The sequence below is a fragment of the Phocoena sinus genome, chromosome 8 (assembly GCF_008692025.1).
Source record: "Phocoena sinus isolate mPhoSin1 chromosome 8, mPhoSin1.pri, whole genome shotgun sequence".
NCBI lineage: Eukaryota > Metazoa > Chordata > Mammalia > Artiodactyla > Phocoenidae > Phocoena > Phocoena sinus.
The window spans coordinates 24,827,449-24,842,274 of NC_045770.1; the positions used below are offsets into that span (position 1 = coordinate 24,827,449).

The following is a 14,826-nucleotide window of genomic DNA, read 5'->3' on the forward strand; positions in this document are numbered from 1 at the left end:
TGTTAAAATAAGCCACTTCTTTTTAAAGTGCAAGTGCCAATTAACAAACCAACAAGTCAGCCAAAGAGGCATCAGGAGATTTTTACTTAAAAGACTCATATCCAAACTGAAATGAGTTAGATGTGAAATTTAAGAAATTTTATATAAACAAATTTATAAGCACTTATTTTCTCTTCAACAAACCTTTGTAAATACATAGTATCTCTGTATTTTGTTAAATTAAATCTATCTGCATTGGAAATATAAGAAAAGGCCAAATGACCTCCACTCATTTGATTACTTAGGATATCCTGGCCCAAACAGAAGGAATTCCTCTCTTCAGGAAACACACACACAACAAACAAACAAAAATACAAGCCATCAAAATTCTTCTCTTAAACTTGAACCTACTTTTATCTCTCAAGTTACTTCAGAATTCAATAGATTGATCTTCACAAAAGAAATAACATATAATGCTTGCTGAAGGGTAGACAGGAAAGAACTTTCCTTAGTATTTTATGGCATCTCCCTATTCAACACCTGAAATATTCAGGGCCTGAAAGAAACTATGTTGATATCACTATGGGTTAATATATATTTCTTTCAGACATTTGTGAAGGACAGTAGCATTTTCAAAACATTCTGATTTGTATTCAATGACATTTACCATCAATTTGAAGTGATTAATACTTGAAATTTATCTAGTCAATTTTATTGTAGCTTGAGGGACAAAGTGTGTGCGTGCCCACACAGACACACACATACACACACACACAAATACTAGTCTCTTCTTAAATAAGAGTAATCACACCCTCAAATAATTCCTCTCTAGTGGCCAACACAGGATATAAAATTATAAAGCCTTTCTTTGAGAATGGCTCATAGACAAAATCAATCCCTCTCCAATGGTTAATAAAAAAAAATATTTTAAGCTTATTGTCACTTCACAAGGACCATGGAGGATTCATGTCTTTTAATTGATGCTTCTCCAAGGAATGTCAGTGCACACAGACTCCCCAGCCAATTTTAATCAGAGAGGTTTCAGAGTCTCTACATTACAGAAACATGTAATTCAGACAATGTAGTTAAAAAATTAAAACAGTTTGATTTTAACCATGTGATATATGAAGAAAGAGTTATGATTTTAGTGCTTTTCTCAAAGAAAATAAAATGTAAAGAAAATGAAAATTTTAACTTATAAAAAGATTATAATTATAAATTTGGAAAGTATAGGATAATTTAATGAATCTTAGCCAATTGAAGCTAGAGTAAGTATAATAGTAAGATGGGAGGGGAGCCACAAAGTCAACCTGTTTATAGATTTTGAGAGTGGTATGATAAAATTTGGGACTTATTTAGCAAACATGAACACTAACAAGATAACCTGTCATGCTGAGGAGAAAAAAGTGATACAAAACTATGAGTACAAAATAGAACTCCTATAATAAGAGTAACTAAAGCATGTATACACTATCGTAATACAATTAGAAAGACATTAATAGAAGAGGAGATTTGCTCTGCGCAGCAAAATTCCCAGATGAAATGTCCCTCTCTTGGAGTAGATGGGAGCAGAAATGTGTGGTAATGTGTCAGCCTTTAGGTGAAGTTTCAAAATGTTTCTCCAACAGACATGGCTGTAGAAAGTCTCTTTGACATTTTCTACCAGGTCAGTCTAATCTGGTTTTTCCTTCATCAAAACACAGCCCAATGTAATGAACTATATTACATAAAAAGTTGGGAAATGTTTCCTTTTTGAAAAATTTTCATGAATTTATATTACTTTAAAAATTCTTACCCATACTTATTGTAAAATAACATAAAAGCAAGAAAAAACAAAAGCAAAGAAAAATACCTTATTTCCTCTTTAGTGATATCCCTAATGTAATCAGTTAAAGACAAAAATTTAGAAAGGTAAATGAAAATGCAAACAATTTAGAAGCTAGAATTTTATTAAGAAAAAAAAAAGAGCCTCAGCAATTTTAGACTTTCTCACTTGGTCCCTGACTTCAAGACTTCCATTCTTCCCTCTATTCCCCCACTGTGGTCCCTTGTCTCTGAACTGTTTCTTCCATACTCTGCTTTCTCCTTCGTTTATGCCCACCTCCTCAATCTTCCTAGACACCAGAGATGTTATCAGCCCCTCAAGTACACATCTCACTTGAACAGTGCCACTTTACATCCTAAATCCTCTAACAAGTACCTGACATTATAACCTTCCTATTCAGCATTTGTCAAAAGGGCTTGTTTGGAAGAGCTTTAAGCCTCACTTCTGGTGGGTTGACCCTCTTGAGAATCTTATCAATAGAGCTATATAGGAGATGAAATTAATTCTACCTAATCCACAAAGCCTAATCCACCTTTCATTTTCAACAATTACCTGCATTTTGGATGAAGAGAATCAGATAGGACCTGCTGTGCTGCTGCAGCATCCCTTTCTGCAAAATACCTGCAGTTGGAAGGAAAGAAAACCATAACTCCATACCTTTTGAATACATTCATTTCAATCCAATTTGAGGCCATTTTGGATTCAGAGATGGACACCAGCATAAGCATACAACCTGTGTCAGCTCCTCCAGATAATGAACAGCTTTTCATAATAGAATTTTCCAAATATAATGACAGTATAATAGGGTAGTTGTAAAACACACAAATATTTAGGAATGATTTGAGTAGGTTTGAAAATTTAATTATGAACTTTACCATTCCCTAACAAGCCAAAGATATTCTTATTAATGAGGGTTATAGATTCTTATTAGGAAGGCAGGAGGAGGCCCCTCAGAAGGCAGAAAAAATCTGGATGAAGGGACATGGTAAGAGGCTGTGACAGCCAAAGGACAGAGAAAGGATGAGACTAGAGGAGGTGATAAAAGTTCAAATGTACTTTCTTGGAGAATATTCACAGGGTGTTAGAATTCTGGATGAAAATATCTTATGGAGCTTAGAGATGTTAAAAAATTTCTGTTCTGGGAAGAAAGGGGCAATGAAGTTTCCCTTCCCACATACAAAAAGCTTACATACCCTCAAAAATATATCATAAAAAATACTTCATAAAGACAATTATAAAATACAACTACAGGGGCTTCCCTGGTGGTGCAGTGGTTAAGAGTCTGCCTGCCGATGCAGGGGACACGGGTTCATGCCCCGGTCCGGAAGATCCTACATGCCGTGGAGCGGCTGGGCCCATAAGCCATGGCCGCTGAGCCTGCACGTCCGGAGCCTGTGCTCCGCAATGGGAGAGGCCACAACAGTGAGAGGCCCGCGTACTGCAAAAAAATAAAAATAAATAAAAAAATACAACTACATATAGCATGTATTATTTAATTTGATGTGTATTTCCTGCATATATCTAAAGGATAAAACAACCTCTTAAATTTTCTCTCATAAAAGTTCAAAACTAGTCAGCAAATTTAGTAAACATGTCCATGATTATTAATGAAATTGAGTCTCTTCATACTTTTGTTGGTCATTTACGTTTATAGAATAGGTTTGAATTAGAATTAGGTTTATGTTCACATTTCTTGGTCCAGTATATCTAAAAATGTCCTCAAATAAATAAGCCTACAGATAACAATATACTGGATATAGATCCTTTATCAACTATGTGTCAGTCTTGGCTTTCTTTTCATTTTATTTATGGTGGCTTATAGAAGATTTTGATTTTAATGTGTGAGATTTATTGATTTTTCTTTTACAGTTTGTGCTTTTTTGGTTTTTATCTTTAAGAGATCCCTCCTTACTCACATATCTTAAAGATTTTCTCCTAAAAGTTGTAAATATTTGTTTTTGACATTCAATTTATAAACTGAGGCAAGGTAGAGATTTAATTTAATTTAATTTTCAAATGGAAGGCTAATTGCCCCAGCTCTACTTATTTAAAAGCTCATCCTTTACCCACTTATTTGTAATACCACCTTTGTCATCAAAATTTACTTTTTTATTCACTCACATTACATAATAGTGTAACATTTAAAACATTTACCAGTGGGGAGGGAGAGAAGGGAAAAAATAGGAGTGGGGGAGTGGGAGGTACAAACTATAGGTATAAGACAGGCTACAAGGATGTATTGTACAACACGGGGAATTATAGCTAATACTTTTGTAATAACTGTAAATGGAGTGTAACCTTTAAAAATTGTATTAAAAAATTACCATCTTAAAAATAAAAGCATGGGTGATTATTAAACTTCCTAAATTTAAAATAAAAGATCTTAGGGGGAAATGGGTGTCATTAAAAAGGCCATTTTTTCTTTTAAAAATATATCACTATCCTCATTAGTAGGGTAGTATCAAAGGACACAAGAGCCAACCTAAAAGGACTCCTTTTTTCTTGAAAAGTAATGGCTACAAATGACCCAATTTAAGCATGAAAAAAATAATGAGCACCATTATTAAATCACATAAACATACAAAAACCATACATACAAAAAACATACAGAAAAAAAAGTTTGATCACTAACAAGGGGACTAGGGCACCAATTCCTCACTCTGAAAATTGGCAACTTATTTACTTGAGCAGTTGTCCTGCCTATATTTTAATTTATTTATTTTACTTATTTAAAAAAAATTTTGTTTTTGGCTGTGTTGTGCCTTCGTTGCTGCGTGTGGGTTTTCTCTAGTTGGCGGTGAGCGGGGGGCTACTCTTCGTTGCAGTGCACGGGCTTCTCATCGCGGTGGCTTCTCTTGTTCCAGAGCATGGGCTCTAGGCATGCGGGCTTCAGTAGTTGTGGCACGCGGGCTCAGTAGCTGTGGCTCGCGGGCCCTAGAGCGCAGGCTCAGTAGTTGTGGCACACGGGCTTAGTTGCTCTGCAGCATGTGGGATCTCCCTGGACCAGGGCTCAAACCCGTGTCCCCTGCATTGGCAGGCAGATTCTTAACCACTGTGCCGCCAAGGAAGTCCCCTGCCTATATTTTAGAGAAACCAAATAACCGTATTTACTAAAGGAAACTGTCTTTACAGAATTTTAGGCAACAACTGTGGGAAGAATAACAGAATTAGAAAAGTACTCTTTGCCCAATTAATTGGCTCAGTGAAGATAACTGGAGGAAATGGTTAGATAAAGGGCTGATGGGGACTTTATAATGGAGCCATCAGGCTGTGATTCCTCTGATCCATCTCAGCATAAGACTGAGAGTGGGGATGATGCAGGCCTCCCACCAAGATGTCAACATGAACCTATTCAACTCTTTCTGAATACCTCTGATTATCAGGGCATACCGGGGATGGGTACAAATGCAAACAGACAAATACAGATTGTGGGATATTTTATAGGACAGTTGACCTAGAATCTTGCATGAATTAATGACATGATGGAGGGGCAAAAGGAGAGGAGGGAGGGGGAGAGACTGATTTAATTAAAAAGGACCAGAGAGCAAAGTAGAAATAGAGACTCAGAGGTAGAGGACAAACGTATGTCTACCAAGAGGGCAAGGTGGGGGGTGAATTGGTAGATTGGGATTGACATATATACACTATTAATACTATGTATAAAAGAGATAACTAACAAGAACCTACTGTATAGCTCAGGGAACTCTATGCTCTGTGGTAACCTAAATGGGAAGGAAATCCAAAAATGAGGGGATATATGTATACGTATAGCTGATTCACTTTGCTGTACAACAGAAACTAACAGAACATTGTAAAGCAACTATACTCCAATAAAAATTAATTAAAGAAAAATAAGATGACAAAAAAAAAAAACACGAGAGAGATATAATCACTAAATGCAATGCATAGATCTTACATGGAACTGGATCAGATCAAACCAGCTGTAACAAGACATATTTGAGATAATTGGGTAATTTGAATATAGTCAGGATATAGATGATACCAAGGAATCACTGTTAATTTTGTTAGGTGTAATAATGTCATTGTGGTTAATGTAAGGTAATATTGATGTCTTTTAGAGCTATATATTGAAATATTAGGGTGAAACAACAAACAGCATAGGATTTTCATTAACACACTTCTACCAAAAAAACAAGTGTTGCAAGTATTCCAAAATCTCAATAGTTACTGAATTTGGGTGATCAGTGTAAAGGGGGTTCTTTACAATCGTTCCACTGTTTTTGAATATAATTGAAATTTTTCATAACAAAAAGTTAAAAATAAATTTGAGATTTGTTTAAAAGAATCTATGAAGTTTGCCAGATAAAAGGAAGATGGTAGGAGCCTTTTAAATTTTATGAACTTGAGTTCAAATCAGAGGATTTGAATGTTTTCCTGGAGCCTCCTGGGAAGTGGCTTTTGGGACTAATAAATCAACTTTGACATTTCAGTATGAGGAGATCAGAACATCATTTTAAAACTCAACCATTCTTCATTTTACTTACTGCAAATTGTACAGTCCCAGAAGTCCCATTCCTCGAAAATCTGTTTTAGGATCATCACCTTGGAAACCAATTTCACACCACTGCTTAGAAATCCGGGATTCCAGTGGAGTATTGGGCTTCAAGAATTTCCATAACTGAAGAAAAGAAAAAAATTAGCCTGTTGATATACACACATATAATACCTTTCTTATTGACAGAAATTTAGTAAACTACATTATTAGGACGAACTTTGGAAATCTGAATATATGCAAATACATTACAATTGAAGATTTGATTATCTTTCAATTATCTATGACAGCAGCTCTCAAACTATGATCAAAAGACTCCTAGGAGGGACCCTAAGACCTTTTCAGAGAGCCTAGGAGGTAAAATCTATCTCATAATAAAACTAAGAGGTTACTTGTCTTTCACTCTCATCTTCTCATAAGAATACAGTGGAATTTTCCAGAGGCTGAATGACATGTGATGATCTCACTGCTCTGAAGGCAATGGAATGTACACTTGTATATTTTGGTGTTTTTAATCTTTCTGTTTTAGCTCCTAAACAGAAATGTGTGTGTGGTGTGTGTGTGTGTATGTGTATATGTGTGCATGTGTGTGTTTGTATATATATATATATACACACATACATATGTATGTATGTATGTATAAATATATACACATACACACAATCTTCTACAAAAGTTCTTTGGAGTCTTCAAAAATATTTAAGAGAATAAAGGGAAGGGGAGAAGAGGAAAAAATTTGAGGGTATGCATTATTCAAATCCTCAGATGATTATCTCACTTTGCAAACAAAACTTTTAGCAGCATTGTTAATAAAAAGAAAAGTGAACCCAGGAGTTTCATTTCTCACCTATAACAAGGGTGAAAGTAAACAAGCATCATATAGCTGAATAAAGAAAGATCAGTAGGGAGACCTTCAAGAGGGCAGAAGAGTAAGACGTGGAGATCACCTTCCGCCCCCCCCAATACATCAGAAATACATCTGCATGTGGAACAACTCCTACAGAACACCAACTGAACGCTGGCAGAAGACCTCAGACCTCCCAAAATGCAAAAAACTGCCCACGCACCTGGGTAGGGAAAAAGAAAAAACAGAGACAAAAGAATAGGGACGGGACCTGCACCAGTGGGAGGGAGCTGGGAAAGTGGAAAAGTTTCCACACACTAGGAAGCCCCTTCACTGGCAGAGACGGTGGGAGGCAGGGGTGGGTGGGGGGAGCTTCGGAGCCATGGAAGAGAGCACAGCAACAGGGATGCAGAGGGCAAAGCGTACAGATTCCCGCACAGAGGATCAGTGCCAACCAGCACTCACCAGCCTGAGAGGCTTGTCTGCTCATCTGCCAGGGCGGGTGGGGGCTGGGAGCTGAGGCTCCAGCTTCTGAGGTCAGATCCCAGGGAGAGGACTGGGGTTGACTGTGTGAACATAGCCTGAAGGGGGCTACTGTGCTACAGGTAACCAGGAGTGTGTCCGGGAAAAAGTCTGGAACTGCAGAAGAGGCAAGAGACTTTTTCTTGCCTCTTTGTTTCCTGGCGCGCGAGGAGAGGGGATTAGAAGCACCACCTAAACGAGCTCCAGAGACCGGTGCGAGCCATGGCTATCAGCGCGGACCCCAGAGACGGGCGTAAGATTCTAAGGCTGCTGCTGCAGCCACCAAGAAGCCTGTGTGCAAGAATAGGTCACTATCCACACCTCCCCTCCCGGGAGCCTGTGCAGCCCGCCACACATTCCATACCCCTCCCTTCCCCCGCCCCGCCCCCCCCACCTGAATGAGCCAGAACCCCCTAATCAGCTGCTACTTTAACCCCGTCCTGCCTGAGCGAAGAACAGACGCCCTCAGGTGTCCTACACGCAAAGGTGGAGCCAAATCCAAAGCTGAACCCCAGGAGCTGTGCAAACAAAGAAAAGAAAGGGAAATCTTTCCCAGCAGCCTCAGGATCAGCAGATTAAATCTCTACGATCAACTTGATGTACACTGCATCTGTGGGATGCCTGACTGGACAACAAATCATCCCAAATTGAGGCAGTGGACTTTGGGAGCAATGACATATATATTTTTTCCTTTTTCTAATTTTGTGAGTGTATATGTGTATAGTTTTACATGTGATTTTGTCTGTATAGCTTTGCTTTTACCACTTGTCCTAGGGTTATGACTGTCCTTTTTTCTTTTAGTATAGTTTTTAGCACTTGATATCATTGGATTTCTTTTTCAGTTTGGATGCTCACTTCTTTCCATCTTTCTTTCTCTTCTATATTACTTTTTAATAATTATTTTTTATTTTAATAACTTTATTTTATTTTATTTTGCCTTTGTTTCTTTCTTTTTTTCACCCTTTTATTCTGAGCCATGAGGCTGACAGGGTTTTTGTGCTCCGGGTGGGTGTCAGCCCTGTGCCTCTGACGTGGGAGAGCCGAGTTCAGGACATTGGTACACCAGAGACCCCCCAGTTCCACGTAATATCAAAAATCTCCCAGAGATCTCCATCTTAACGCCAAGACCCAGCTCCACTCAACGACCAGCAAGCTGCAATGCTGGACACCCTATGCCAAACAACTAGCGAGACAGGAACACAACTCTACCCACTAGCACAAAGGCTGCCTAAAAACATAAGGTCACAGACACCCCTAAACACACCACCAGACGTGGATCTGCCCACCAGAAAGACAAGATCCAGCCTCATCCACCAGAACACAGGCACTAGTCCCCTCCACCAGGAAGCTGACACAACCCACTGAACCAACTTTAGCCATTGGGGGCAGACACCAAAAATAACGGGAACTACAAACCTGCAGCCTGTGAAAAGGAGAGCCCAAACACAGTAAGTTAAGCAAAATGAGAAGACAGAGAAACACACAGCAGATGAAGGAGCAAGGTAAAAACCCACCAGACCAAAAAAATGAAGAGGAAATAGGCAGTCTACCTGAAAAAGATTTCAGAGTAATGATAGTAAAGATGATCCAAAATCCTGGAAATAGAATGGAGAAAGTGCAAAAAACGTTTAACAAGGACCTAGAAGAACTAAAGAGCAAACAAACAATGATGAACAACACAATAAATGAAATTAAAAATTATCTACAGGGAATCAATATCAGAAAAACTGAGGCAGAAGAACAGATAAGTGACCTGGAAGATGAAATAGTGGAAATAACTATTGCAGAGCAGAATGAAGAAAAAAGAATGAAAAGAATTGAGGACAGTCTCAGAGACCTCTGGGACAACATTAAATGCACCAACATTTGAAGTACAGGGGTCCCAGAAGAAGAAGAGAAAAAGAAAGGGATTGAGAAGATATTTGAAGAGATTATAGTTGAAAACTTCCCTAATATGGGGAAGGAAATAGTCAATCAAGTCAAGGAAGTGCACAGAGTCTCATACAGGATAAATCCAAGGAGAAACACGCAAAGATACATATTAATCAAACTATCAAAAATTCAATACCATGAAAAAATATTAAAAGCAGCAAGGGAAAACAACAAGTAACATACAAGGGAATACCCATAAGGTTAACAGCTAATCTTTCAGCAGAAACTCTGCAAGCCAGAAGGAGTGGCAGGACGCATTTAAAGTGATGAAAGGGAAAAACCTACAACCAAGATTACTCTAGCCAGCAAGGATCTCATTCAGATTTGACAGAGAAATTAAAACCTTTACAGACAAGCAAAAGCTAAGAGAATTCAGCACCACCAAACCAGCTTTACAACAAATGCTAAGGGAACTTCTCTAGGCAGGAAACATGACAGGAGGAAAAGACCTACAATAACAAACCTAAAACAATTAGGAAAATGGTCATAGGAACATACATATAGATAATTACCTTAAATGTAAATGGATTAAATGTTTGAACCAAAAGACATAGACTGGTTGAATGGATACAAAAATAAGATCCGTATATATGCTATCTACAAGAGACCCACTTCAAACCTAGGGACACATACAGACTGAAAGTGAAGGGATGGAAAAAGATATTCCATGCAAATGGAAACCAAAAGAAAGCTGGAGTAGCAATTTTCATATCAGACAAAATAGACTTTAAAACAAAGACTATTACAAGAGACAAAGAAGGACACTACATAATGATCAAGGGATCAAGCCAAGAAGAAGATATAACAATTGTAAATATTTATGCACCCAATATAGGAGCACCTCAATACATAAGGCAAATGCTAACAGCCATAAAAAGGGAAACCGACAGTAACACAATCATACTAGGAGGCTTTAACACCCAATTTCCACCAATGGACAGATCATCCAAAATGAAAATAAATAAGGAAACACAAGTTTTAAATGACACATTAAACAAGATGGACTTAATTGATATTTATAGGACCTTCCATTCAAAAATAACAGAATACACATTCTTCTCAAGTGCTCATGGAGCATTCTCCAGGATAGACCATATCTTGGGTCACAAATCAAGCCTTGGTATATTTAAGAAAATTGAAATCATATCAAGTATCTTTTCTGACAAAAACGTTATGAGACTAGATATCAATTACAGGAAAAATCTGTAAAAAATACAAACACATGGAGGCTAAACAATATACAACTTAATAACCAAGAGATCACTGAAGAAATCAAAGAGGAAATCAAAAAATACCTAGAAACAAATGGCAATGAAAACACGACGACCCAAACCTATGGGAAGCAGCAAAAGCAGTTCTAAGGGGGAAGTCTAGAGCAATACAATCCTACTTTTAGAAACAAGAAACATCTCAAATAAACAACCTAACCTTACACCTAAAGCAATTAGACAAAGAAGAACAACAAAACTCCAAAATTAGCTGAAGGAAAGAAATCATAAAGATCAGATCAGACATTAATGAAAAAGAAATGAAGGAAACAATAGCAAAGGTCAAGAAAACTAAAAGCTGGTTCTTTGAGAAGATAAACAAAATTGATAAATCATTAGCCAGACTCATCAAGAAAAAAAAAGGAGAAGATTTAAATCAACAGAATTAGAAATGAAAAAGGAGAACTAACAAGTGACACTGCAGAGATACAAAGGATCATGAGAGATTACTACAAGCAACTATATGCCAATAAAATGGACAACATGGAAGAAATGGACAAATTCTTTAAAAAGCACAACATTCTGAGACCGAACCAGGAAGAAACAGAAAATATAAACAGACCAATCACAATCACTGAAATTGAAACTGTGATTAAAAATCTTCCAACAAACAAAAGCCCAGGACCAGATGGCTTCACAGGTGAATTCTATCAAACGTTTAGAGAAGAGCTAACACCTATCCTTCTCGAACTCTTCCAAAATATAGCAGAGGGAGGAACACTCCCAAATTCCTTCTACGAGGCCACCATCACCTTGATACCAAAACCAGACAAGGATGTCACAAAGAAAGAAAACTACAGGCCAATATCACTGATGAACATAGATGCAAAAATTCTCAACAAAATACTAGCAAACAGAATCTAACAGCACATTAAAAGGATCATACACCATATTCAAGTGGGGTTGATCCCAGGAATGCAAGGATTCTTCAATATATGCAAATCAATCAATGTGACACACCATATTAACAAACTGAAGAATGAAAACTATATCATCCTCTCAATAGATGCTGAAAAAGCTTTTGACAAAATTCAACACCTACTTATGATAAAAACCCTCCAGAAAGTAGCCATAGAAGGAACTTACCTCAACATAATAAAGGCCATATATGACAAACCCACAGCCAACATTGTCCTCAACAGTAAAAAACTGAAACCATTTCCACTAAGATCAGGAACAAGACAAGGTTGCCCACTCTTACCACTATTATTCAACATTGTTTTGGAAGTTTTAGCTACAGCAATCAGAGAAGAAAAAGAAATAAAAGGAATTCAAACCAGAAAAGAAAAAGTAAAGCTGTCACTGTTTGCAGATGACATGATACTATACATAGAGAATCCTAAAGATGCTACCACAAAACTACTAGAACTCATCAATGAATTTGGTAAAGTAGTAGGATACAAAGTTAATGCACAGAAATCTCTTGCATTCCTATACAGTAATGATGAAAAATATGAAAGAGAAATAAGGAAACACTCTTATTTACCATTGCAACAAAAAGAATAAAATCCCTAGAATAAACCTACCTAAGGAGACCAAAGGCCTGCATGCAGAAAACTATAAGACACTGATGAAAAAAATCAAAGATGATACAAACAGATGGAGAGATATACCATGTTCTTGGATGGGAAGAATCAACATTGTGAAAATGACTATATTACACAAAGCAATCTACAGATTCAGTGCAATCCCTACCAAACTACCAACGGCACTTTTCACAGAACTAGAACAAAAAATTTCACAATTTGTATGGAAACACAAAAGACTACAAATAGCCAAAGCAATATTGAGAAAGGGAAATGGAGCTGGAGGAATCAGGTTCCCTGACTTCAGACTATACTACAAAGCTACAGTAATCAAGAAAATATGGTACTGGAACAACAACAGAAATATCCTATTCAATGGAACAGGATAGAAAGCCCAGAGATAAACCCATGCACATATGGTCACCTTATTTTTGATAGCCTCTTCAATAAATGGTGCTGGGAAAACTGGACAGCTACATGTAAAAGAATGAAATTAGAACACTCCATGACACCATACACTAAAATAAACTCAAAATGGATTAAAGACCTAAATGTAAGGTGTATAAAGCTATAAAACTCTTAGAGGAAAACATAGGCAGAACACTCTATGACATAACTCACAGCAAGATCGTTTTTGACCCACCTCCTAGAGAAATGGAAATAAAAACAAAAATAAACAAATGGGACCTAATGAAACTTCAAAGCTTTTGCACAGCAAAGGAAAACATAAACAAGAAGAAAAGACAACCCTCAGAATGGGAGAAAATATTTGCAAATGAAGCAACTGACAAAGAACTAATCTCCAAAAATTACAAGCAGCTCAATATCAAAAAAAACAAACAACCCAATCCAAAACGGGGCAGAAGACCTAAAGAGACATTTCTCCAAAGAAGATATACAGATTGCCAACAAACACATGAAAGAATGCTCAACATCATTAATCATTAGAGAAATGCAAATCAAAACTACAATGAGGTACCACCTCACACCAGTCAGAATGGCCATCATCAAAAAAGCTACAAACAATAAATGCTAGAGAAGGTGTGGAGAAAAGGGAACCCTCTTGCACTGTTGGTGGGAATATAAATTGATACAGCTACTATGGAGAATAGTATGGAGGTTCCTTAAAAAACTACAAATAGAACTACCATATGACCCAGCAATCCCACTACTGGGCATATACCCTGAGAAAACCATAGTTCAAAAAGAGTCATGTACCACAATGTTCATTGCAGCACTATTTATAGTAGCCAGGGCATGAAGCACCTAAGTGTCCATCGACAGATGAATGGCTAAAGAAGATGTGGCACATATATACAATGGAATATTACTCAGCCATAAAAGGAAACGAAATTGAGTTATTTGTAGTGAGGCAGTCTAGTGACCTAGAGTCTGTCATACAGAATGAAGTAAGTCAGAAAGGAAAAAACAAATACTGTATGCTAACACATACATATGGAATCTAAAAAAAAAGGTCATGAAGAACCTAGGGGCAGGATGGGAATAAAGATGCAGACCTACTAGAAAATGGACTTGAGGATATGGGGAGGGGGAAGCTGGGACAAAGTGAGAGAGTGGCATGGACATATATACACTACCAAATGTAAAATAGATAGTTAGTGGGAAGCAGCTGCATAGCACAGGGAGATCAATCAGGTGCTTTGTAACCACCTAGACGGGTGGGATAGGGAGGGTGGGAGGGAGGGAGATATAGGGATATATGTATATGTATAGCTGATTCACTTTGTTATAAAGCAGAAACTAACACACCATTGTAAAAGAATTATACTCCAATAAATTTGTTAAAAAATAAATAAATAAGTAAAGCAAAGTGAAAAAAGAGAAAAATCAGTCATGTTCATGAATAAACCTCAAAAGTTATTATCATCTTTGTTACCTGAAATAATTTTAATTATTATCAATTATATTTTAATGGACAAATATAAATTCTAAACACTATGCTCTTCACTGCTTAAGAAACTTGTACTTTTTAAACTTTGTATAAAAAGATAGACTCAGTACATATCATTACTTGAGAGAGGGAGAAAGACTGAGACCCACAATTGTATAAACATGCAATTTCAAAACATAAGTTCTTTCTAGTAAATAAAGATGGGCATGTAAACAAATTTACTTTTTAGACTATTAATATTTTATATCTTCATTATAGACAGGGACATATATAAAATTTCCTATTACTACTTAAGACATAATTCTTTTTCTTGAATTTTATTCTTTTATTTTTTTATACAGCAGGCTCTTATTAGTTATCTATTTTATACGTATTAGTGTATATATGTCAATCCCAATCTCCCAATTCATCCTACCACCACCACCCTCTCCCCACACCGCTTTTCCCCCTTTGTGTCCATACGTTTGTTGTCTCCATCTGTGTCTCTATTTCTGTCTTGCAAAAC

The 14,826-nt window shown here is 37.0% G+C and overlaps 1 protein-coding gene across 1 annotated transcript in view; it reads right to left on the bottom strand.

Annotated features, from left to right (window-relative positions):
• ELMOD1 (ELMO domain containing 1) overlaps positions 1-14,826 on the bottom strand; it is a 110,775-nt gene that overhangs the window by 14,017 nt on the left and 81,932 nt on the right. The window contains exons 7-8 of the mRNA XM_032642136.1: positions 6,310-6,443; positions 2,357-2,425 (exon numbers count right to left, since the gene is read on the bottom strand). Of these exons, the coding sequence (XP_032498027.1) occupies positions 2,357-2,425; positions 6,310-6,443 (203 nt within the window). The remainder of the gene's footprint in view (positions 1-2,356; positions 2,426-6,309; positions 6,444-14,826) is intronic.